Below are 23,731 nucleotides of genomic sequence, written 5' to 3' on the forward strand. Positions count from 1 at the left end.
CACTATTGTCGCTACAGTCACTCTAGTCATACTGAGTCATAAGTGTTATGTGTGTGCTAAGGTAGGGCACTTGGCTAAGGACTGTCCTCAGCAGAGAAGAGGGAAACCTGTAGGGTCTCGAGGTCATCAGCAGAAATCACAGCAGCAGTCTGGTACTACCTTTGGTAATGGTGCTAACTATCATGTAACAAGTGAATTGAGTGAAGTTCAGGGCAAGGTAGCCAGCCTTCGTAAGGAACTACAAGCTGCAGAGATGGAAGAGGCAATGACTGAGCAGAGTACAACAATGCACGTGCTTGAACCACATGGTTCCGCTGATGGTTCTGTGTTCGGACCTACTCTGTTTGTTGATGTTATGCTATAAGGACAACCAGTCAGGGCACTGGTAGACACTGGATCACCCATCACTATTGTTTCTGTGAAGTATTTGTTGGATACTCTGGAAAAGTTGAGGACTCCAGCACGGTCTGTTGAAGAGTGGAGGAAAGCAGTAGAGTCATTTACAGTCGCCTAGTTTGTCAGTGAATAATTATGGGGGTGGTGAAGTGAATGATATTAGTCAGCTGTCTGTGCGTCTAGCACATGAGGGTCAAGAGTGTCAATCAACTATACTGGTACAGAAAGGAGCATCACTGGATTTATCAGTAGGTAATGATGTATTACCTAAACTTGGTTGTTCTGTAGTTCTGCCACATGATGATGGTAAGATGACTGATTTGTTATGAGATCAAGTGTGGGACAAGTCTGGTGTGAAAATTGCGTTTTCTTTCTTCCTGTTAATATACTCACGGGTGGCACGCCGGCTTCTTGGGCCGCATGACACACTACCGTGTGTCTTGATTATAGAACAATAAAGTAAACAAACAAGCGTAAGGAAAAATTAGAAATACCATGATTGAAGTAGGAATTAAATGTCCACTACTATAGCTGCGGGTGTAGATGACCTCCCTTGTTGCACTGCTTTTTTATTTCTATGATCCCTACTCAAATATATTATTTCTAATTTTCTTATGTTTGTATAAAATTATGTTCTCAAACATAGATACTTACCAACAACAGTAACAGAGATGTTTGAACTATTACTTCCAATAGGATTAGTTACAGTACATGTGTATGTGCCATTATCACTTGTAGCAACTCTGTTAATTCTGTAGTTAGCATGGAACACTGCACTAGTATTAGTGTGAGTCACATTAGTGATACTAGTGGAGTTTAATATTGGACCACTATCTTTCCTCCATGTAAAGGTGTCTGGGGGAGAACCTCGTGAGGTACAGGACAATGTGAGGGAAGAACCAAAAGCAGCTGCTACAGTAGATGGTGATGGAGGGTCTATCTTTGGAGCAGCTGTGTAAAGAGATGAAAAATGGTTAACAATGAGGTGATGGGGTACACATCAAGTGACTTACTTCTTCCACTAAGATACAAACCCACCCTCATGGTCTGTTCCATCATTGAACTGTTCATCATGATGCAAGAGTAAACACCTTCTTCAGTAATAGTGAATGTTCCACACAGATATAAGTTGATTACTCCTGGATACCTCTTACGATTTGCCTGGCGTACTTCAAATACAGGACCTTCACAACCTTGCAATACAGGAATTCTATTACTACTAAAGAACCATCCACCTAGTGCAGTATTTGGATCATCATCAGCAGGTCCCAGTCCAGAAGCACAACGTAAAATTGCACTATGTTCATCAAGTGTAAATGGCTGAATAATATGTGAGTAGTCAGCAGTTTGATTACTATTAACTAAATCTGTGCTAATATCAGATGCTCCAGTTACTGCAATACCTATTATGTACATGTACAAAATTGTAATCAACTCTGTACCATGTTGATACAATACTTCAGTGCATGATTATTGTGACTGGATTTGCGAAAAGGCAACTTTTTCACACACAAAATTTGACCCATTTTTTGAACTTTGAACTTTCACACCTTTTGATCATTTCATATAATTGCCTAAATTTTCCATAACTGTAGCTACAGTATCTGGCAGTCTTTTGATACTAAGAGAAAGTTAATCACTGTAAGGAGTCAAGTGTTACATCATTTTGTTTGCTATGTGTGGAAAATGTACCTTTTCACAAATCCGGTCACAATTATGGTTCACATTATTGTATGTTGTTTAAGTACCGTAGTTTGGAATATTTTCAGCTGAAAGCATTTCACTGTTAAAAGTTTTCGTTGTTGCATGCCAACCACGAAAATATTTCAACACAAAAATTATTTGCTAAACCACACCGCAAAATAATTTCCCACATAATGAAAGTACTTACTGAGAACAAGCTAGTTACCATATCATTGTTCTAACAAGTAATCTGCATCATAATCCAGTGAATTTACAGTTATAGACTAGTGATTCAAAGAAACAGGCAGCCAAAATTGACAATATTTGAAGTTTCCTGCACAGAGCAAGTCATTGCGGAAGCAAAAAGAATGGAGGGATTTGAGCACAGGTGTTATGTGCGTGGTTATCACATATATCAGACAATATATGTGACCCGATTTTGGAAAACCTACCTTTTCGGCACACTGGTCAAAAATGCTTTTTATAGCTTAAATAAGGCGAAATATTGTTGTGCACACTGTGTGAAAATTTCAGAGCGATTCATACAAGCGTTATAAAGTTATGGTCAATTTACTCTCCAATACATTACAAACTAACTTTTCATTATTGGTTGAGTTGTGCTGTAGTATGTTTCCGTAAACTGTCCGTAAGTGATTAAAGTCGACAGATGGGAACAAATCACTTCTTGACCAACTCCATTCGCTTTAAACGATTAGAAGCGATAAAATACGGATTCGTTGTAATAATATCACGTGTCCTTGCTTAATTAAATCACGTGATGTTTGAAGAGAGAGCACATGTGTCACGGCACCACTGATTTTGTGCTTCTTTCTTGCCTTACGCAGCGTTCTTTTACAACTTTTGTTGAGCGCACGGATAATAGATGAACACGAAGGGGATAGAAGACAACAATACTAAGGAGAGGAAAATTGCTCCGTTTGTTCATGGATCAAGTAAGTCTTTTTTGAATATTTGTAAGGCCGGCGCTGTAGATTATGTGTAATATTACTCACTGGTAGAGTTTTTGTGTAATTTGATAGCGATGTTCAGCACGACAATCGATTTTTAGCTTTAGGAGTTTTCTAGAGCCACTGTTCTGTTTTTCCCAGTGCTTATAATAGGGAGCTAAAGTTATAATAGAAAGTCACGTACACCGCAACAATAGGGTTCATAATTATTTTGCTGGCAAATGTTAAAAGTTGAATTAAGCTGTCTGATTGCATACCTGTGGGTGTAAACAAGTTTTTGACTTAGCCAGGTGTCTAGGCTACTAAAGGTTTACATTGTTTATACACAGTGTGCTAGCTAAAGCCACTAGTAGTGGCCTGGATTAAAGTTAGCACTGTTGATACCCTTGTAAGTAAGTACCAAGTGAGTAAGGAGCTTTGAATTGAGTTGTGGTTTTACTGGAATTTCAAGTAATAATCGGCAGGAATTGTTTTAGTCTGTTTTTGCTTTTACTGTGGTTATGTGCTAGCATATGCAAGCAGCGTAGCGTAAAATGATACCCACTTCTTCAACTGTACTATATAGCATGGAACTAAGTGTGTATGTTTTTAACAGCAGTTGGCAGAAGCTTGCATTCAGAGAACATATTGGCAGAGTGCAAAAAAATTCATGAAATCAGTGGCTTTTCAGGGTAGACATTGTATACATTTTTTGTTAAGCCTCAAGAGAAGTGTGCAATGTGGCATACGCTTCAATGTACTAGAAATACTTACATGTCGTTTTTGAAATAATGGTCTCCAGAATGAATAACTAAGAATATTTACACATATCAGCTACATATCTAAATAATAATGTTACTATTCTCATGGTTTAGGGACAGTGGGTTTAGGGCAGACCAAGTCCTGTGCCTCTTCAGGAACAAACTCTCTAATTTTCTCGTACAAATACCACTGACGTTCTGCTGACAGTCCTGCTGGAACAATTACATTAGGCAGTTCACCAGGTTCTGGACGCCATGATGATGATTTCAGCAGACTGATCGTACGTTCTGGGTCATCGTGAGTGTTTTTTACCATCACTTTTCCAGGGCGGCTGCTCAGAAACCTAAAATGATGCATCTGAGTGATGCCTTTTAACGCGGTTTTCACTGTTTTCTCCTCGAAGTAATCGCTCCAATTGTACATTGGAACGATGGTTGTTCCATCTTGACTGCCAACTAACTGGGCAAAATTAGGAGCAGCTGACTGGTTGACTGCAGCAACAATGTCATCAAGACAACCTATCTTCATCTTGCGATAACGTCGCTTGAAAAGACCAAAACACCAGTCAGGCGAGAATTTAGTGTGCCCGACTGGTAGAAATGAAATCTTCACTTCAGTATGGAGACCAGTGAGTATCCTCCACATCAAATAACACATTAAATATCGATTTTTGTTTTGCCCAGTACAGTTGTCTGCATGGAAGTGTACAGATGTTTCACCAAGGCTATGGTGTGCAAGAAAATGGTGCAACATTGAGATGATTATGTTGCCACCTTTTCCAACATTAGATGCCTCGTCAATCAGGTAGTTGATCTATAAGAAAACAATGTGTAGCACTGATCAAACAGTATTTTCATAGATAATGTCTTACTTGCCGAGGAATCGCCTCACAGCAAACGCCAAAAATGGCACACTTACGTGGTGTGAGAAAGTATATTGGACCTGGCTGAAAGGGATCACACGGGTAATGCACCTATAAGCAGACAAGGTACATCTACAAAACTTTAAGTATATTCAAATACCTGCTGTGCCATATCAAAACTGTAGTGTATCGTCCCTTTATGACTCTTAGGTGGTACACAGGCATCTGGAGGTGGGGGTCCAGCAGAGAAGAGTTTCTCCAGAGTTGTTGCACTTTTCTCACAAGCGCCCCGATATTTTGCCCTTTCTTCCTTAACCAGTTTGAGGTGTCTTTCGGCTTGCTTGATGGTCTGATAAAATGGTAATAAAAGATCTAAGTTCATTGTTATTCGTACTTATTTATTTAGGACTCATTAAGAAACAAGCACAATACCTGGGATTTTTCCTCATCGGATCGATTGATGGCTTTCATAATCAAGGTGCTGTTTGTTTGGCAAGTCCAGCACAAATCACTCCTAGGTTTAGTGATCACAATGTGAGGTGCGAGCTGACACCAGTACTTGCGAAATGTTGTAAGTTCAGCATAGCGAATTCCAGTAGTGATGCATGAAGTCTTGTAACATTCCCATACACACTGTAATAAAAATCACTCATGATCAGTATGTGTACAGGTGCATAATTTAGTAATCAATCAATCACTTAACTATTATGTTGTATGTGGGGAATATGATAACCTGGACCGGACCAGACAAAAGGTCAATTCTCCAGGCATGCAAGATTAACCATATTTTACTATGATTTGTATCCCTATAGGTTTTATACACTACTCACCTTGAAGGAACTATGCCAAGAACGAGATCACAATATTGAACAGCACGCGCAATCCACTGTGGAACAATCCAACTAAGTTAAACGCTTTATAATGCGTTTCACCACATGGTCGCTACAAAGCTATGTGTTCTTCCTGCTGTACTTGTGTAGAACAACAGTCACACACACGAGTGGCTGTCCGAATTTATTAGAGTCGCACTGAGCAGTCATTTATCCCCAGGACATTCTACAATAATTTGGTGATAGATAACACATTGAATTAAGCAAGGTAGGCAATAGTGAATTATTCCTGAATATAAATATCTTGTGTAAAGTTCATGACTCTAATAAATCCAGGCAGCCACTCTTGTGTGCCTGTTGTTCTATGCAAGTACAGCAGGAAGAACACGTAGCTTTGTAGTGATTGTGTAGTGAAATGCGTTAGAAAGCGTTTTAGCTCAGTTGGATTGTTCCAAAGTGGATTGTGCGTCTTGTTCAATATGGCGATCGCCTTCTTGGCATAGTTCCTTTAAGGTGAGTAGTGTATAGAACCTACAGGAATACAAATAACAGTAAAATATGCCTAATCTTGTATTCCTGGAGAATTGATCTTTGGTCTGGTCCGGGTTATCATATTCCCAATTGTATGTTACTATATTCCTATTTTTATTAAAAGTAATACCTTCTTATTGCAGCTGGATGGCAACAGCTTCAAATCGTCTCGTTTGTACCCAGGTATCCTACCAGGCAGCAGGATGGCATTATCCTCAGCATAGTTTTGCAAAAACTGTACAAGTGCTGTCTGATCTTGGTACGTGAGTGCTTTAGGTGGTAAGCGTCGTTTATTTTTATGCTCTCTTACAGTCAACCCATTTTCAGCATAATGCTTCTTGAGAGCTTGCAGCTTGTACTTTGGTCCGACTCCAAGAAGGAAAGCAAAGGTAGCCGCACAAACTTGATGTCCATTGTGCATGTGCTCCGTTCTGTACCTAGATCGCTTCTCAATTTTGTGACGACCATGAACGATGTCTTCGTCAGTGCTTATGGTGGACATAATTGAGCCTAGGATTACCATGTCAAGTTGTTCATGAGAAAGCAAAGCAGCCTGTGCTCGAATGTCACGATAATACTCAGCTGTAAACAAAGTGCTACATGGCCTATCACCTACTGCCAGTTTACAACCACAGGTATCATTCACAAATTTTGCACATTTTTCCTCATTTGATTGTTGTGGATCATCGTCATCATGGTCGTGATGGGGTTGTCTCCTAGTACTTGTGTTGTTTTCTCTCATAGGAGTATCATCATCGTTAGTATGGAGTCTGGCAGCTCTGCTGTTGGCAACTTCATTGCTATTGATGGAGAAAGACGGCTGACTATTACTGGTCTGTGCTTCACGAGAGTCACAAACTGGGGAACTACCTAACAACTGGCTTGTAACTGGTAAGTGCTGACCACTACTGATTAAACTGTAACCTTCATTATTATGTGATTGATCACCAACTAGGTACTGGCTGTGATGTGGTTGGTTGTCAGCATTGGCAGCAAACCAGGTACTATTCCTTGGTATCTGTTGACCAGTGAAATCAAGTTGCAATTCACCAGGACCAAGAGTAGGAAGCCAGTTGGTGGTGCTATTCCAATTTTGGACGGGAAATGGTTGTGAAGTGTACAGATGACCATGCTGACTGGTAAGCTGACTACCATAGCCAGACCACTGCTCAGTAATGGAACTACACCAGGACGAATGGTTATAGCTGTTACCAACCCAGTTATGATTAGCAGGTAGCTGTTCACTGACATATAATTGGTGGTTATTTGTGTGCTCACTACTAGGCTGGCTGTGACTAATAGCGCTGTCTTCACAAGAAGCATCCTCCCAGTTTGTATCAATGTGGTTACGTGGTGTGCTACTAGTGACTGAACCAGGAGACGGCAGAGAATTGGTTGTATCTAGATGAGCGGTGTCTGTTGGCACAGTGGTAGCAATAGGAGAAACTCTTATTTCAGCATCAAAAATATCTACATGTATTCAAAATTGTTTCAAGTTAATGTATGTAACTTATGTGTATTAGTATGGTATTACCTTGCTGTATGTCATCACATTCATCAATATTGCTTGTGTCTGCCACAACAGACCTCGATTTCTTTCGTTTGCGCCGCCTGGTTGTCTGTGGGTAATGTAAGCGGTTAAAAGGATTGCTGCGGTGGTTTCATCGCATTCCTTACCTTCTTGGTCACTGATTTCGTCATCACTGCTGTCGTCACTTTTATCAAAATAATCCTGTACAAGCGCCTCAAACTGTGCGTAGTCATTAGAGCTTAGTCGCACAATTCCATCATTCGCTAAGGAGTTAATAGCCGACAAAACCCCGCTTCTTCTCGATGAAGTAGCCATAGAGAGTTGGCGCGTAAAGAATGAAGGTTGGCGCGGAAAAGAAGTTACGGCTGGAACAAATGGGATGATTTGTAAGTTCCCGTGTTACGCATACAGTGAAATGGCTACACAGTGCGACATTTTTGGGAATATCTCATGATAGAAAATACCTACGCGTGTAATATTTTATACCGACAAAGAAAGATAATCTCTCTATGTATTCATGTAAAAATATTGCCATGCGATTCTTTTTGAAAATTTTATTATCGCTGCTTTCTGAAATTTCTATTTGTGCCGAAAAGGTAGGTTTTCCAAGATCGGGTCACATATGGGATGCAGTTGTAGGAGAGATGCTGTAGCGGTGAAAAAGATGGTGTCACCATCAGACACCTGCCAAGAAAGATTTGAAGAGTTTAATTTATTCACTATTTTTGCATCAAGGTGGATGCACAATTTGTACAATAACTGACAGAAGGTGTTATTCAGCAGACCTACCACAGGGTGGTTTGGAAGTTCCACGCCTACTCACTTTTAGAGCACCCTCAAAAGAAATACAGGAGTTGAAAACTGTTTCCTGTAAATAATTAAGCAATAAGAGATAAAGGAAACTCGAAGATATGTGTAGGATTATTTATTACACAATTATTTTCATAAGTCTAAGTAGTAGCTATTAAGTGTTTATTAGTGCTAAATTACAGAGTTACATTTCTTCATCTGAACTTGGCAGCAGCAATACATAATCCTGAAAGTTGCTATACCAAATCTTCTGATAAATTCTCAACATCGGATGTATCTTTATCTGAAGACTCCTCAGGACTTTCACTATAGTCTGGATCTGTATCATCTTCACTATGAGTTTAGGAAATTTCAGAATGACAAAATCCTCAGATAACAAAGCTAGGATTATTTGAAATGTATATACTGCCATTTCAACCAACCACTTTGCTCCCAACTCCCACAATGCTGGAAGGGAAAGATCAACCTGCTATAGTTGTTGTTCCTCGATGCCCACAGATGGATCTAGCTACTGCCATATTTGATCAGAATACCACTCCTGGAATTTCTCCCTAAGAAAGTCCTTAGCAGGCTTGTTGACTGTTAGGTCAACCGGTTGCAGCTTATCAGTTGTATTGGGTGGGAGAAGTCACACATGAATGGTATTCTCCTCTAACAGTTTGGTGTTTGCTACTGTCACTTGGCCTTTGAAGTTGTCCATGATCACAACAGCTGTGTCATCTGATCTTTTGCTGTTTGTATTCATATATGTGATCCAGTCTGAGAAAACCGGTCTTATCGTCCATGTCAGCAGATTCGATTTTTCACCCAGGACACAAAGCTACATGAATAAACTATCTAATTCCACAATCAAAATCAGCTAGACTTGAGTAGTCTGGTTTTGCTGGCTGCTTTTTCCTAGCCCAGTGGCAATCCGCATATGTGTGGTGTGGGGCCTTAATGGAGTTCTGGTCAGCCTGGGGATGACTGCATGGCTGAACAGCTCTGTGGTGTTGACTAAGTACCTCTGCTGTGAATTTCCTTTCATTTTAGCCAATTTTGAGACCTCAATGGCCCAAAACTTGGCCTAATTCATCCCTACATTTTCCGTTTCAATTTTTGAACACCATCTTGCCCACCTTCCAAGCCCCCCACCTCCCACCCCTTTTACAGCTCGCCTGATACAGTCAACCTCAATTTAAAAACTATCTAAAATGGTGGAAAACTTAGTTGTTGGCTACTTGCACAGTGGATGCTCTGGAAGGTAAGGAATTGGTGTAAAACATGTGAAAAAAAGTTTGTACACATAGCTTCAACCATTGGCAAGCTACAACACACTAGATACTTAAAACCGGCATTTCTCAATACTTTTAAAAGGCAATAAGACCGGTTTTCCCAGAATGGGTCACATATGGTAAAATAATTCTTTCAATGTATTGTATCATGGTAGCTTCTGCTGACCAGTGATTGTTAGTATGCGTGATATGCCAATCTACTTTGAACTTGTATTAAGAAGGAAACGATTTGTTGCACCTTTCAAAAGAGAGAAAATCTCCCTGGATAGGCCCACAAAAAACAGCCGTGATCTGCCGCTTATCTTTCAAAACAGTAAGTTCTACTTTTGTTGCACCTCGCTCATGCATTGTCCAAGATGATGATAGGACAATCATGATTCCTGTTTGATCCCAATTTAAAGAAAAATCTGCTACAAACCTCCCTGTGAAGATCAGCTAGAAACAAGTCACCCTGTAGAGAGATCAGCTAGCAATAAGAGAGATGAAGTACATTTCAAGTCACCCTGTACAAAGTTCAGCTAGAAACAAATCATCCTGTAGAGAGTTTATCCCTAAACAAGTCACCCTGAGGAGAGTTGAGCTAGAAACAAGTCACTCTGTAGAGACTTCAGCTAGAAACAAATAAACCTGTAAAGATCATTTACAATAAGTCACCCTATACACAGTTCAGCTCAGCTACAAACAAATCACCCTGCTGTGAGAAATAAGTCCCGTTAAGAGTAAAGTTGAAGCTGTGAGAAGTTTCCTATCCCTACTAGTGTTAAACAGGTATGATCTTTTTGTTGGTTTGGCAACCTATTATAGGCGTTCCATCCCTGGATTTTCTAAGATTGCGGGCCCATTGTTTGCACTTACTTTGAAAGATTCCTTGTTTGAGTGGCCACCGAGTTGTCAGCAAGCATTTGAGAGGCTAAAGCAATTGCTGACAACTGCCTCAATCTTAATCTTCCCAGATTTTACAAAGAGATTTATTCTTGAAACTGATGCCACAGGAGTGGGCCTGGGTGGTGTGGTTTCTCAGAAACAGTTGAATGGACAGATTGCTCCAATTGCTTACGTTAGTCAAACGTTGCAACAGCATGAGACTAAGTATGGAATATCAGCTTTAACAGTGGTCAGGGCTACCAAGCATTTCAGAGTGTATTAGTATGGACACCCTTGTGATGTGTATACTGACCACGAAGCTTTGCAGGCTCTGCTGAACACCCCACACCCTTCTGGTAAACTGGCTAGATGGGGAATGGCACTCCAAGAGATGGATTTACACTAGCACTATCAACCTGATCAGACAGCTGACACTCTGTCTTGTACACCCATTGACACTCAGTCAGAGATGCTCATGGAAGATGATGTTCTATATACTCAGATACAGTTAATGATGAAAGATATGATAGCTGTTCCTGTATTTTTCTCCTTTACAGTTGATTGTTTGCTTCCATATTCAAGCTGGTGATTAAATAACCACCCCTTTTATGTTTACCCATATATGTCTGTACAATTTGGTCTAATGTCCTTATAATTGCTAACATGAGGGGACATTTGTCCTAAGTAGGGTTGGGCAATATTTCAATAAATCGCCAATATCACCTAAGCAAGTGCTCGCAATACCATTATCACATGTACTTTTGCTTCGCAATATTATCGCATAGGCAATATTTATCACATTTTGCAATAATTATTGCATTGATCATCCATTTTGTGTCTCTTCTAGGCCTCATATTTGATACAGTTCATGCATATTATTGCTAACTATGTCAATTGGTTAACATGTTAGCAAAGAAGTTGTGTTTGTAAACTAATTCTCAGTGTAAACAAGCAGTCACATGGACTTTTCAAACTATGTTGTTATATTTCAATTTTTCACATGCAATATTGCAATAATCGCATTAAATGATTCCTGTAATAATCGCATGTCACAAATTCAATATCGCCCAACCCTAGTCCTAAGCAGCTAAAATCCTAAATTAAGACCTGTAAAGGAATTCTGGACATGGCAATTTACCTTGACGACATCTTAGTGACAGGCCCTGATGATGCCCAATGCCTAAAATCATTGAAAGAAGTGCTTTGTAGGTTGCAAAAAGCTGGCTTGAAATGAGCAATGTCATTTTATGCAGCCATCAGTAAAGTATCTGGGTTATTGCATTGACAGCAACAGTCTCCTCCCAATGAGGACAAACTGTAGGTAATATAAAGTGCACCACAGCCAACCAATGTCACTGCACTAAATCATACTTGAGTCTCTTGACCTACTATGGTAGATATTTGCCTCATCTTCCAACTGTTCTAGGTCCACTCTATCAATTACTGCATCAAGGCATTGTGTGGTCATGGGGGTCAAAAGAGAAACAGGCTTATAATAAATCTAAAGAGTTGTTGTTGTTGTAGGATCAAGTTATTGTGCACTTTAATCAGGAACTACCTATAGTGATGCTTCCAGTTATGGAATTGGCACAATGCTGGCTCACAAACTTTCAGATAGGTCAGAAATGCTATTGGCTTTGTATCATGTACATTGTAGGCAACAGAAGAAGGAATCAATACTCACACATAGAAAAAGAAGTGCATTTTTGGAGTGAACTTCTTTATTGCTTATTGATGGGTTGCTGCTTCACCTTGATCACTGAAACAACAACCACTATCAAGGAACGCAAGGATATTCCTAGTCATGTATAAGGATGAATTCAGAGATGAGCAGTAGATCTAGCTGGCTATGAGTATATGTTTACTGTAGTACTACTGCTCATGGCAATGCAGATGCATTGAGTAAGCGGCAACACCACAAGTTCCATCAGAATTGATCTTAACTATAGAACAAATATCTGAACCCCTATGACTAACGATCAAATACATTCATGGACTACCGTCAACTTCATATTACACTAAGAAATAGTACTATGTCAGGAGTGTAATGTGATCATATTTCAGGGTGGTACCATATTCACAATTCAAGCTATGGGTTGCCAAGTGCATGCAATTGGAAAGCCTATCATACCCATTTTCGCAGATCCGGTCACAGATACCATTTGCTAACAAACTATATGCAATTGTATTGAATGAGACCACTGTAGTTAAAGATGACTTAATTAACTATACGTATGTCCAGTAAAATTCATTTAATATAGCCACCTATGAGCCAAAGTATTCCATTCTTGTTAAAATATTGAACACAAAATAATGACACAGTATATCCTTACACAGCTGCCCTAGTAAACTACTTCAAACTACTCTTCATCCTATCACACATAAACTATGCCACTTGCTCTACATTAATCTACAAACATCACTATACATGTTCACCTGATATTCGAAGTGTTAATGGATCACTAGTATAGTCCACTTCATTAACAGGTACAGTACAAGTGATGGTACCAGCATCATATGCCAGTAGATTATTATCGGTTACATTTTGTGTTGTCTGACCAGTAGGAAAACATGTTGGATTACCACTATTATGACCAGTGTTAGTATAACATCCTGTAGTGTTCCACTGATATGGTCCGGTATATGTTCCTCCATTAGACAATGTTACCATACATGTCAGAGTGACACTGCTCAATATGGGATAGTCAAATGTGTTAGTAGATCCACTAACTGGTGTACCAGCTGGACTACTGACCATGGTGACTGTGACATCTAAAACATCTGAAACAATTAGGAATAATAATATCTAATTATGGTAACTGGTTTGAAATATGGGAGTAACAACTTTTTACGGTACTTTTACTCTCTTCTCCAACTGTCATACCAAAAGGCAATGTTGTGAGCTTTGTAAGCTAACAGAATTATAGATAAGCTAACACACTACTGTATATTATTTGTGGTTGAAGTAATTGTTGGGATTAGACTTCCTTAGCAGTACTCAGCAATGTGATTCAATTTAATAATAATAATAATAAGACAGTGGACACTAAACCGAAAGTCAGTTCAATAAGCCTTACTGGCTATTGAACCAACAGTAAAACTTACAAAAAAAGGATCACAACAAAAAAAAACCCACAATACTCAGCTGGGGCTTGAACCCTAGTCTACTGGAGCTTTAGGCAAGTGTGTTAATTACTGTGCTACTGCTGCTAGCTACGCACCTCCCTACTTTTCTATTTTATAAAAGTAGTCTCAGCATATAGTAAGCTAAAGGTGAAGAAGTAACCAAAGCTGAACCCAACCCTAACGCTAATACTACTTTTTGCGTCCCTTAAAGTCGAATGCACGGAACAACTACTAGACGCGTCTCCTAATGTCAAATACTCGGGGCAACTACTAGATGCGAAAATAAAAACTTTTCGGTTCAATAACCACTTTCTAATAATAACAACAAATTATAAACTACATAACATATCTACAATAAACATCAGCATACTATGTATGAAGTTGTCTACAGTATTTACGTAGCTGGAGATACTGGATTTACATAGCTGGAGATACTGGATTTACATTGGAATTTAATCTACTACTGTAAATAGGCCTAAGTCACAAATATATGCTCAAAGTTTTGCCCAAAATGCTTTCAGGAATTTCTCAAAATTTTCACATATTATCCTCTTCAGTGTTTCCAATATGCTTGCATTATGCTCCTAAATTAGCAACATTTCTTACAACTACCTTTGAACATTTAATCGGTGAATGCTCTATTAGAGTATTTTACAACAAAGAGACTGTTGTATTAGAGAGTTCGATCTAAGGAACTATGTACAATGCAAATGAGTGCTCTATTGCAGTTTGCACTGCTATATTAGGGTGTATGGTTCTATTTTCAGCTCCATAGTTTGAAATGTCCACCTAATATGCTAGCATTATGCTGGCATAGCACTCCAGCCTATTATGCTTTATACTATACCGGCATATTTGACACAAGCCTAACTACAAATATCAGTGTATATTGATACAGGATACAAGTGCTTACCAGTGATGGTAACAGTAACATTAAGACTATCACTTCCAATAGGATTAGCTATACTACATGTATATGTTCCACCATCAGATGTAGTAACACTATTAATAATATAGTCACTGCGAAACTCTGCTGTAGTACTGTCATGAGTGACTGTAGTCAAAGTAGGGGTTAGTGGTGCTGGAGTACCATTCTTCATCCAGGTGAATGTGTCTGGGGGAGAACCTTGTGAGGTACAAGACAATGTCAGAGGAGAACCGAATTCGACATTGACAGTTGATAATGTAGTGGTGATGACTGGAACAGCTGTGTGTATGAAGTTAGTTAACAGCAATTAATCACACTATAAAGTGACTTACTTCTCACAGGTAAGTACACACCCACCCTCACAGTCTGGTCCACCATACTACTGTTCCTTATGGTACAAGTGTAAACACCTTCTTCATTAACAGTAAAGGGATTAGAACACAATTCTACATTAATAACTCCAATGAAATTAGCAATCGTAGCTCCACGTGGTTGTACCACAGGTCCATCACATAAACCATGAGATATTTGAACACCATTAAAGGAAATGTGACCCAACTCTTCATTATTGTTACCACTAGGTCCTAATCCGGTCACACAACGAAACAGTATACCATGTGGTCGATCATTATTCCATCTAATAGAAGAATAGTCATCAACAATGTTACTGGAGCCAACAGTATTAGATAAAGTAGTTCTCACTCCACCAACAACTTCAGCTCCTAATAGGTATTACATATTATGCATTAAAACATATGATAGTGTTTCCTGCAGCCCCTAAGAAGCCATAGAAAAGTATTTGTAATATGAATGAATTAAATTTTCCTATTTTGAGTACAGAGATCATGCTTCCTCCCATAATGGTGGCATTTCCTCCTGAGTTAGGAGGCTATATGCTACAGGTCGCCCTGATATATGTATCACCAAGAGTTAATAATAGTAGGGAGGTACACTTTTTGAAAATCACAATTCTGTGGCCATTTCTGCTCAGTTTCAACTGTTACGTCTATTACTCAAGCTGAATCATGAAGAACAGTACACAGAATGTGTCTACTTAATTTGGCTGTAGCAAAAACATTGAAGTGCTCTGATCTTGCTTTTAAAGCATAATTACCAATAATTACAATATAACTATCGTAGCTAGTTACTATTGTAACTTAGTTACTTTTCAGACAGTCACTCTAGTTACAAGTTACTGGATACAAAGCACGTAACTAGTTACGTATATTACTAGTTACTTTTACAGTAATTAGTTACATAACCTAGTCACAAAGTAACTATATAGTCACCCCTAACTCTGCTAATAGTAAATCTAAAGGTTGTTATGGGCATCTCAAGTGCTTGCACACTTTGATCCGGAACTGACTATAGTGAAGCTTCCAGTGTTGCTTTGAAAGAGACCACTGTGATCAAGGATGACTTATTATACATATATCCAGTAAAATTTGTTTAATTTAGCCACCTGTGACACAAAAATATTCAACACAAAATAATGACACAGTTGACTATTTTCAAGTCAACTGGTCATATCCTTACACAGCTGCCCTAGTAAACTACTTCAAACTACTCTTCATCCTATCACACATAAACTATGCCACTTGCTCTACATTAATCTACAAACATCACTATACATGTTCACCTGATATTCGAAGTGTTAATGGATCACTAGTATAGTCCTCATCATTAACAGTTACAGTACAAGTGATGGTACCAGCATCATCTGCCAGTAGATTATTATCGGTTACATTTTGTGTTGTCTGACCAATAGGAAAACATGTTGGATTACCACTATTATGACCAGTGTTAGTATAACATCCTGTAGTGTTCCACTGATATGGTCCAGTATATGTTCCTCCATTAAACAATGTTACCATACATGTCAGAGTGACACTACTCAATATGGGATAGTCAAATGTGTTAGTAGATCCACTAACTGGTGTACCAGCTGGACTACTGACTATGGTAACTATGACATCTGGAACATCTGAAACAATTAGGAATATTAATATCTAAATATGGTAAATGATTTGAAATATGGAAGTAACAACTTTTTACGGTACTTCTACTCTCTTCTCCAACTGTCATACCAAAAGGCAATGTTGTGAGCTTTGTAAGCTAACAGAATTATAGATAAGCTAACACACTACTGTATATTATTTGTGGTTGAAGTAATTGTTGGGATCAAGACACACAGTAGTGTGTCGTGCGGCCTAAGAAGCCGGCGCGTAACACCCGTGAGTATATTGACAGGAAGAAAGAAAACGTAATTTTCGCACCTCCGTAGCTCTGTACTTCCTTGATGAAACAAGACGATTTTTGCTGTGGACATTCCCTCCAACTGCAGCACTCAACATTCCAAATTTGAGCGAAATCGCTTCACGCGTTCTCGAGATATGCGATTTCAAAAATTGGCTCAGTTTCTTCGTTTTTTTTTTCTTCTTCTTCTTATTATTCTTTTTCTTGTCGCACACTTACAAAAACTGCTATAAAACTCGAACGCCACATCCGATTGCCTTGAAATTTGGCACACAGAAGGGGGATATAAAGGCGCATCTCAGTACCAACTTTGGCTGGAATACGATAAACAGGCAAAGAGTTATGAGCGATTATTCACGAAAAATAACACCAATATGTTGTCACGCCTACAGGGTAAACCGCGTATGGGAAGAAGCTGGATCGGTGGGTGAATAGGTTAACTATTGAACCTCAAACCTTTTGTGGTTTGAAAGAAATCAAGCTAAAAACCAGGAAGATACAACGAAAAAACCAACAGTGTGTAACAATTACGCAATCGAGATCAGCTAATAAAAACACGGCTGCTTGCCACGCCTACCAGATAAACCGCTTAGGGTAATGCTTTGAAAATCGTTGTACAGATGGAGTAATCATCTTAGTAAGGCTCATCAATGGTGTAGAAGAATCAGACTTAAAGCCACGGAGTTATAATACGAAATCCAACTTGGTGCGGCAAGTGCGAGATCGAGATACTCTAATAGAGCAGTCATCCTAATAGAGCAGTCACCCTGAAGAGAATTCAAGAGATCAGCTAGAAATAAGAAACCTGTATAGAGATCAGCTACACACAAGTCACCCTGTAGAGAGATCAGCTAGAAGAAGTTACCTTGTAGGGAGTTCATGCAACTATGGAAAGAGATAGTTCAGCTAGAAAAAGTCACCTTGTAGAGTTCAGCTACAAAGAAACCACCATGTAGAGAGTTCAGCTACAAACAAATCGCCCTGTGGAGAGATCAATAGAAGAAGTTACCTTGCAAAGAGTTCAGCTACAAAGAAACCATCATGTAGAGAGTTCAGCTACAAACAAATCTCCCTGTAGAGAGATTAGCTAGAAGAAGTTACCTTGTAGAGAGTTCAGCTACAAAGAAACTGTCATGTAGAGAGTTCAGCTACAAACAAATCTCCCTGTAGAGAGATCAGCTAGAAGAAGTTACCTTGTAGAGAGTTCGGCTTCAAACAAATCACACTGTAGAAAGATCAGCTAGAAGAGGTCACCTTGTAGAGAGTTCAGTTACAAAAAAACCACCATGTAGAGAGCTCAGCTACAAACTAGTGACCTTGTAGAGACATCAGCTAGAAGAAGGTACCTTGTAGAGAGTTCAGCTACAAAGAAACCACCATGTAGAGAGTTCAGCTGCAAAGAAATCACCCTGTATAAAATTCTGCCACGAACAAATTGCCCTGTAGAAAGATCAGTTAGAAGAAGTTACCTTGTAGAGAGTTCAGCTACAAAGAAACCATTCTGTAAAGAGCTCAGCTGCAAACAAATCACCTGTACAGAATTCAGCTACAAACAAATCACCATGTAGAGAGATCAGCTAGAAGAAGTTAACTTGTAGAGAGTTCAGCTACAAAGAAACCATCATTTAGAAAGTTCAGCTTCAAACAAATCACCTGTAGAGAGTTCAGTTACAAACAAATCTCCCTGTAGAGAGATCAGCTAGAAGAAGTTACATTGTAGAGAGTGAAGCTACAAACAAATCACCCTATTGAAAGATCAGCTAGAAGAAGTCAACTTGTAGAAAGTTCAGTTACAAAGAAACCACCATGTAGAGAGTTCAGCTACAAACTAGCCACCTTGTAGAGACATCAGCTAGAAAAGTTACCTTGTAGAGAGTTCAGCTACAAAGAAACCATTTTGTAAAGAGCTCAGCTGCAAACAAATCACCTGTACAGAATTCAGCTACGAACAAATCACCCTGTAGAGAGATCAGCTAGAAGAAATTACCTTGTAGATAGTTCAGCTACAAACAAATCACCCTGTAGAAAGATCAGTTAGAAGAAGTTACCTTGTAGATAGTTCAGCTACAAACAAATCTCCCTGTAGAGAGATCAGCTAGAAGAAATTACCTTGTAGAGAGTTCAGCTACAAAGAAACCGTTCTGTAAAGAGCTCAGCTGCAAACAAATCACCTGTACAGAATTCAGCTACAAACAAATCACCCTGTAGAGAGATCAGCTAGAAGAAATTACCTTGTAGATAGTTCAGCTACAAACAAATCACCCTGTAGAAAGATCAGTTAGAAGAAGTTACTTTGTAGAGAGTTCAGCTACAAAGAAACCATTTTGTAAAGAGCTCAGCTGCAAACAAATCACCTGTACAGAATTCAGCTACGAACAAATCACCCTGTAGAGAGATCAGCTAGAAGAAGTTACCTTGTAGATAGTTCAGCTACAAACAAATCTCCCTGTAGAGAGATCAGCTAGAAGAAATTGCCTTGTAGAGAGTTCAGCTACAAAGAAACCATCATGTGGAGAGTTCAGCTGCAAAGAAATCACCACTGCCCAAATTTCAAGGCAATAGCTCTTTCCAATCTGAAGTTATCAATTGTCAAAGTTGGCAAATTGGATGTGTGTGGAAGGCCCCTTTTTGCAAATCCGGTCACATATGTATTATATATATAATTTGTGCATTTACTGATAAAATATTTAAAGTATATCTACTTCATCTTTACTTCTTCCCGTAGTAAAGAAAAAAAACATAGGTTAAAAAAGTCCCAAAGCTGGCCATAGGCCGGCTTTGGGGTATACAAATACAAAAAGAAATGAAATCTAATCCAAAACAGCCAAGCTGTAAAAAAAGTGTGCGGCCCTCAGAAAGGCTATGGTGAAAAAAGATGTGAAATCCAAGGTTGCGGCCAAGAAATGGCTGTGATGGTAGGTTAATGGTAAAAATTTTAATAACGACAATTCAAGTGAATTTTTGTGCCACTTCACAAAATTTACCTGAATTGTCATTATTAAAATTTTTACCATTAACCCATTAACGGCGGTAGCCGCCATATGGCGGCATGGATTTAGAAATCCACATGATTTGGCAAAGCACGCTAGTTTAACCATAAAGCAGCTCCATAAGGGCCGACGCACGTGTGCTAAGATTTGTACGACCACACCCCTTAGGTTACTAGGATAAATGGTCCTTCCCGCAAAGCGATTCGCATTTTGCGCGTAAATGACATAATGGCATCCCGACTTTCCGTAACAGACGTTCTCGATACTCTTCTTGATGATGGATTCAGCAGTGATGAGAGCGACGATAATGAAGGAGAAGAGATATATGCCTACTTGGGCGAGCCTGTTCTCCGTCGAAGCGAATTGGAGGCTGAAGCTGTACTCGAACCAGTGGCAGACGCTTGGGATGCTGCTGACGACCTGAATGAGGACAGAGATGATATTGAAGACAGGGACAATCCTTCTACTGAAGACATGAACGATGCTACTACTGAAGAGAGGGTTGATGAAGAACAGTTTGATGATGCTTCCAGCGAACAAAGTGAAGCCATCAGTAGGACAGGAAGTATGAGTGATCACAATGATAGAGATGAAAGTGTAAGTGATTTCACATAGATATGAATAGGTGACAACTAAGGTATAAATGGTTGATGATAAATATGCACTGGTGAAAAGAGATAGAATACATACAAGCATACAAATAGAAAACATACAGACAATAGATAAAAAAATACAAGTTGTGGCTAAGTAAAATTATTTATGAGTGACTACATAATGCAAATAAATCTTTGTATTCCTCTGCAGCAATCCAGTTCAGAACACCCAAGTTCTCCCAAGCAACGACGACTTAATCCTACTGATAGTGACACTTCCGATGATGACTTCATACCAACATCACCTGATCGACCAACCCGTGCCACCACAGCAGCTCGAGGAGCAGCACGTGCACATAGACGAGGACGGGGTACAACAAGAGGTGGTGGTGGTGTAGGACCTACTGACAGTGCCAGGCATGGACGTGGTGTACGTCGCAGTGACAGCAGAGGACGTGGTCGTGGCAGGGAGCGTAGTCGGAGTAGAACAACTAGTCTTGGTAGAGGACGTGGACGTGGCAGAGGACGTGGTCGTGGTGCTGGTAGGGGACATGGGACCATACCTGGTGATGGAAGAGCAGCTGGAGTAACTTTTCTACCTGGAGAGTGGGAGAATATAGAGCCCACACACACTAAATTTAGCTACTCACCAACTCCTGGTCCAAATGTACGATTTCCACCAAACACAAGGCCAGTTGATTTATTTTATTTGTACTTTACTGATGATGTTTGGGACTTGCTGGTCACTGAAACCAATAGTTATGCTGCTTTGCGGTTTCCCTGTCGGCAATATGCAAGACCGTGGAAAGATGTCACCTGTGAAGAAATGAAGGCATTTATTGGAATGCTCATAATGATGGGGATCTTACACTTGCCACACCTTGACATGTACTGGCAGGTTGATGAGGAGATCCTGAGTACTCCTGGTATCTCAGAAATAATGAGTAGAGACAAGTTTCTCCAGATCTACCGTTTCCTTCATCTTGCTGATAATAGACAGCAACATCCAGCAGGGCATCCACGACATGACAAACTTTTCAAAGTGAGAAACTTGCTGAACTTGGTCACTGCCCAATGTGCTTCCAATTACACACCTCACCAGGCTGTGACTGTAGATGAGGCTATGATTCCTTTCAAGGGTCGTCTCAACTTCAAGCAATATATGAAGAACAAGCCTACAAAGTGGGGGATAAAAGTGTTTGTGTTGTGTGATGCAACAAATGGGTACATATACAGAATGCAAATATACACAGGCAAAAACATGGAGTCAAACCTTGATGTTGGGCTTTGTTCAAGAGTTGTACTGGAACTTATGGATGGACTTGAAGGGCATGAAGTTTACACCGACAATTATTATACCAGCCCTCGCCTGTACATGGCCCTGTATGAAGATCAGAACAACGCTTGTGGGACAGCTCGAACAACAGAACAGGGTTTCCTAAGTCAATAATTAGAAGGACAAGGGAAGATAGGGGATACTATAATTACCTATCAAATGGTCCACTCCTTGCAGCAGCATGGTATGATCGAAGACTTGTCTATTTTCTATCAACCTTTCATGACGGGGCATCACATGGAGAGACAGTCCGACGTACTAATCCTGATGGGACATCAAGTGATGTTCCTTGTCCGCCACTGCTACCTGATTATCAGCAGTACATGCGAGGGGTGGATCGCAGTGATCAGCATATAGGATACTATAATGTGGGGAGAAGATCCCGCAAGTGGTGGAAAAGAGTTTTTGCTCACCTGATAGAATGTGCTCTTTACAATGCTTACATCTTAGAGAGATACTCCAATCCATCACTGTATGCTGGTTATCCAAGTCGACGAAAGCGAAGTTATCTTAGCTTCCGCATTGCAGTAGCCAATCAGCTAATCGGACCTTATCGTTTCCGGCAACGAGCTGGTCGTCAGCGGAGTGGGGAGCATAGTGAAACACGACTGAACTTGAATCTTGGTCACTGGCCTATACAACAGACAAAGAAACTTGAATGTGTAGTGTGCAACATGACAAGGAACAAGCAACATCTTTCTAGAAGTGAACTGAGGCATGAAACTCGATTTAAATGTTCTTACTGTAATGTACATTTATGTGTAAGTGACGATAGGGAATGTTTCAAACTTTATCACACAAAGGTAGAATACTGGAACACTAGCTAGCCCAACTGTAGTAACTAGTACGCAGCACTTTATTGTTTTGCATATAATGTTTTGTAACAAATGCTAATTGCTTGTATACTAATCTATATTAGCCAGTAAACAATAACCAATACAAATACGTCCATTCACTCACGTAAACATCACGATACCATTGATCTACTTCGATAGACTCGTTTGTTTCATACTTCCCCCTAAGAAATCGCTCCGTCATTGATCGTTCCTTTGCTGCTATGACCTCTATCATCACACTGAATTTGTGAAACGTGACGACGCCATTGTTATTGCATGAGTATTTACGCATGCGCGTACGGCAATCGTATCAAAAATCTATGGCTGAATACGCTTACCTGAAACATCACCTTCCGCTCTCAGGGAAATGAAGCGCTTCACCCGTCGGCGTATACAACGCAGTTGTGATGAAGTAAGGTTTGTTGTTAGCTGTCTAAAGTTAGAATAACTGTGTCAAGTATGGTTTTATCGTTTGCATATAAAAATACGAAGTTATAAAATATTGTAATGTATATGTGGTTGCTGCTATGGCAACAAATTGCATATAGTTGTATCCCTTGGTCCATGGGGAACATAGTGATATATGGTTTCCAAGGGGTTTAACCGTTTGTTTGCTTAGAAAAGAGGCTTGTCTTGAGTCATGCGTTTTTTTTTAATTGCCTTCAGGAATTCAGCTGTTAATGGGTTAACCTACCATCACAGCCATTTCTTGGCCGCAACCTTGGATTTCACATCTTTTTTCACCATAGCCTTTCTGAGGGCCGCACACTTTTTTTACAGCTTGGCTGTTTTGGATTAGATTAGACTTCCTTAGCAGTACTCAGCAATGTGATTCAATTTAATAATAATATAATAAGACAGTGGACACTAAACCGAAAGTCAGTTCAATAAGCCTTACTGGCTATTGAACCAACAGTAAAACTTACAAAAAAAGGATCACAACACAAAAAACCCCACAATACTCAGCTGGGGCTTGAACCCTAGTCTACTGGAGCTTTAGGCAAGTGTGCTAACTACTGTGCTACCGCTGCTAGCTACGCACCTCCCCTACTTTTCTATCTTATAAAAGTAGTCTCAGCATATAGTAAGCTAAAGGTGAAGAAGTAACCAAAGCTGAACCCAACCCTAACGCTAATACTACTTTTTGCGTCCCCTAAAGTCAAATGCGCGGAGCAA

At 39.7% G+C, this 23,731-nt stretch overlaps 3 protein-coding genes and 2 long non-coding RNA genes across 6 annotated transcripts; 2 read left to right on the top strand and 3 right to left on the bottom strand.

Moving 5' to 3' along the window:
• Positions 1–598: 598 nt before the first annotated feature.
• LOC136248484 (cell adhesion molecule DSCAML1-like) lies at positions 599–16,629 on the bottom strand. Its single transcript, XM_066040261.1, has 8 exons — positions 16,605–16,629; positions 16,184–16,528; positions 14,877–15,266; positions 14,530–14,823; positions 12,927–13,271; positions 1,410–1,799; positions 1,051–1,347; positions 599–711 (listed from the first exon to the last, which is right to left on the bottom strand). The coding sequence occupies exons 1-8, from the start codon at positions 16,627–16,629 to the stop codon at positions 599–601; spliced, it is 2,199 nt and encodes a 732-aa protein (XP_065896333.1).
• Positions 2,508–7,477, bottom strand: LOC136250840 (uncharacterized). Its single transcript, XM_066043166.1, has 6 exons — positions 6,142–7,477; positions 5,083–5,283; positions 4,811–4,999; positions 4,660–4,761; positions 2,677–4,601; positions 2,508–2,596 (listed from the first exon to the last, which is right to left on the bottom strand). The coding sequence occupies exons 1-5, from the start codon at positions 6,751–6,753 to the stop codon at positions 3,891–3,893; spliced, it is 1,815 nt and encodes a 604-aa protein (XP_065899238.1). The 5' UTR covers positions 6,754–7,477; the 3' UTR covers positions 2,508–2,596; positions 2,677–3,890.
• LOC136250853 (uncharacterized) lies at positions 2,535–7,603 on the top strand. The gene is made up of 13 exons (XR_010698746.1): positions 2,535–3,032; positions 3,902–4,068; positions 4,115–4,416; positions 4,477–4,592; positions 4,648–4,776; positions 4,861–5,010; positions 5,057–5,993; positions 6,155–6,270; positions 6,324–6,400; positions 6,453–6,646; positions 6,756–6,902; positions 6,967–7,244; positions 7,296–7,603. It is a non-coding gene; the product is annotated as an uncharacterized lncRNA (long non-coding RNA).
• Positions 16,630–19,817: 3,188 nt separating the features above from the next.
• On the top strand, positions 19,818–22,674 carry LOC136250842 (piggyBac transposable element-derived protein 3-like). Its single transcript, XM_066043167.1, has 2 exons — positions 19,818–20,387; positions 20,595–22,674. The coding sequence occupies exons 1-2, from the start codon at positions 20,019–20,021 to the stop codon at positions 21,831–21,833; spliced, it is 1,608 nt and encodes a 535-aa protein (XP_065899239.1). The 5' UTR covers positions 19,818–20,018; the 3' UTR covers positions 21,834–22,674.
• LOC136250862 (uncharacterized) lies at positions 19,999–23,075 on the bottom strand. 2 transcript variants are annotated; one of them, XR_010698777.1, is made up of 7 exons: positions 22,680–23,075; positions 22,133–22,352; positions 21,872–22,080; positions 21,657–21,764; positions 21,264–21,558; positions 21,034–21,199; positions 19,999–20,982 (listed from the first exon to the last, which is right to left on the bottom strand). It is a non-coding gene; the product is annotated as an uncharacterized lncRNA (long non-coding RNA). The 2 variants fall into 2 exon arrangements; XR_010698776.1 differs by having other exon boundaries at positions 21,253–21,558; positions 22,680–23,074.
• Between the last annotated feature and the right edge of the window lie 656 nt (positions 23,076–23,731).

The sequence above is a fragment of the Dysidea avara genome, chromosome 3 (genome assembly GCF_963678975.1).
Source record: "Dysidea avara chromosome 3, odDysAvar1.4, whole genome shotgun sequence".
NCBI lineage: Eukaryota > Metazoa > Porifera > Demospongiae > Dictyoceratida > Dysideidae > Dysidea > Dysidea avara.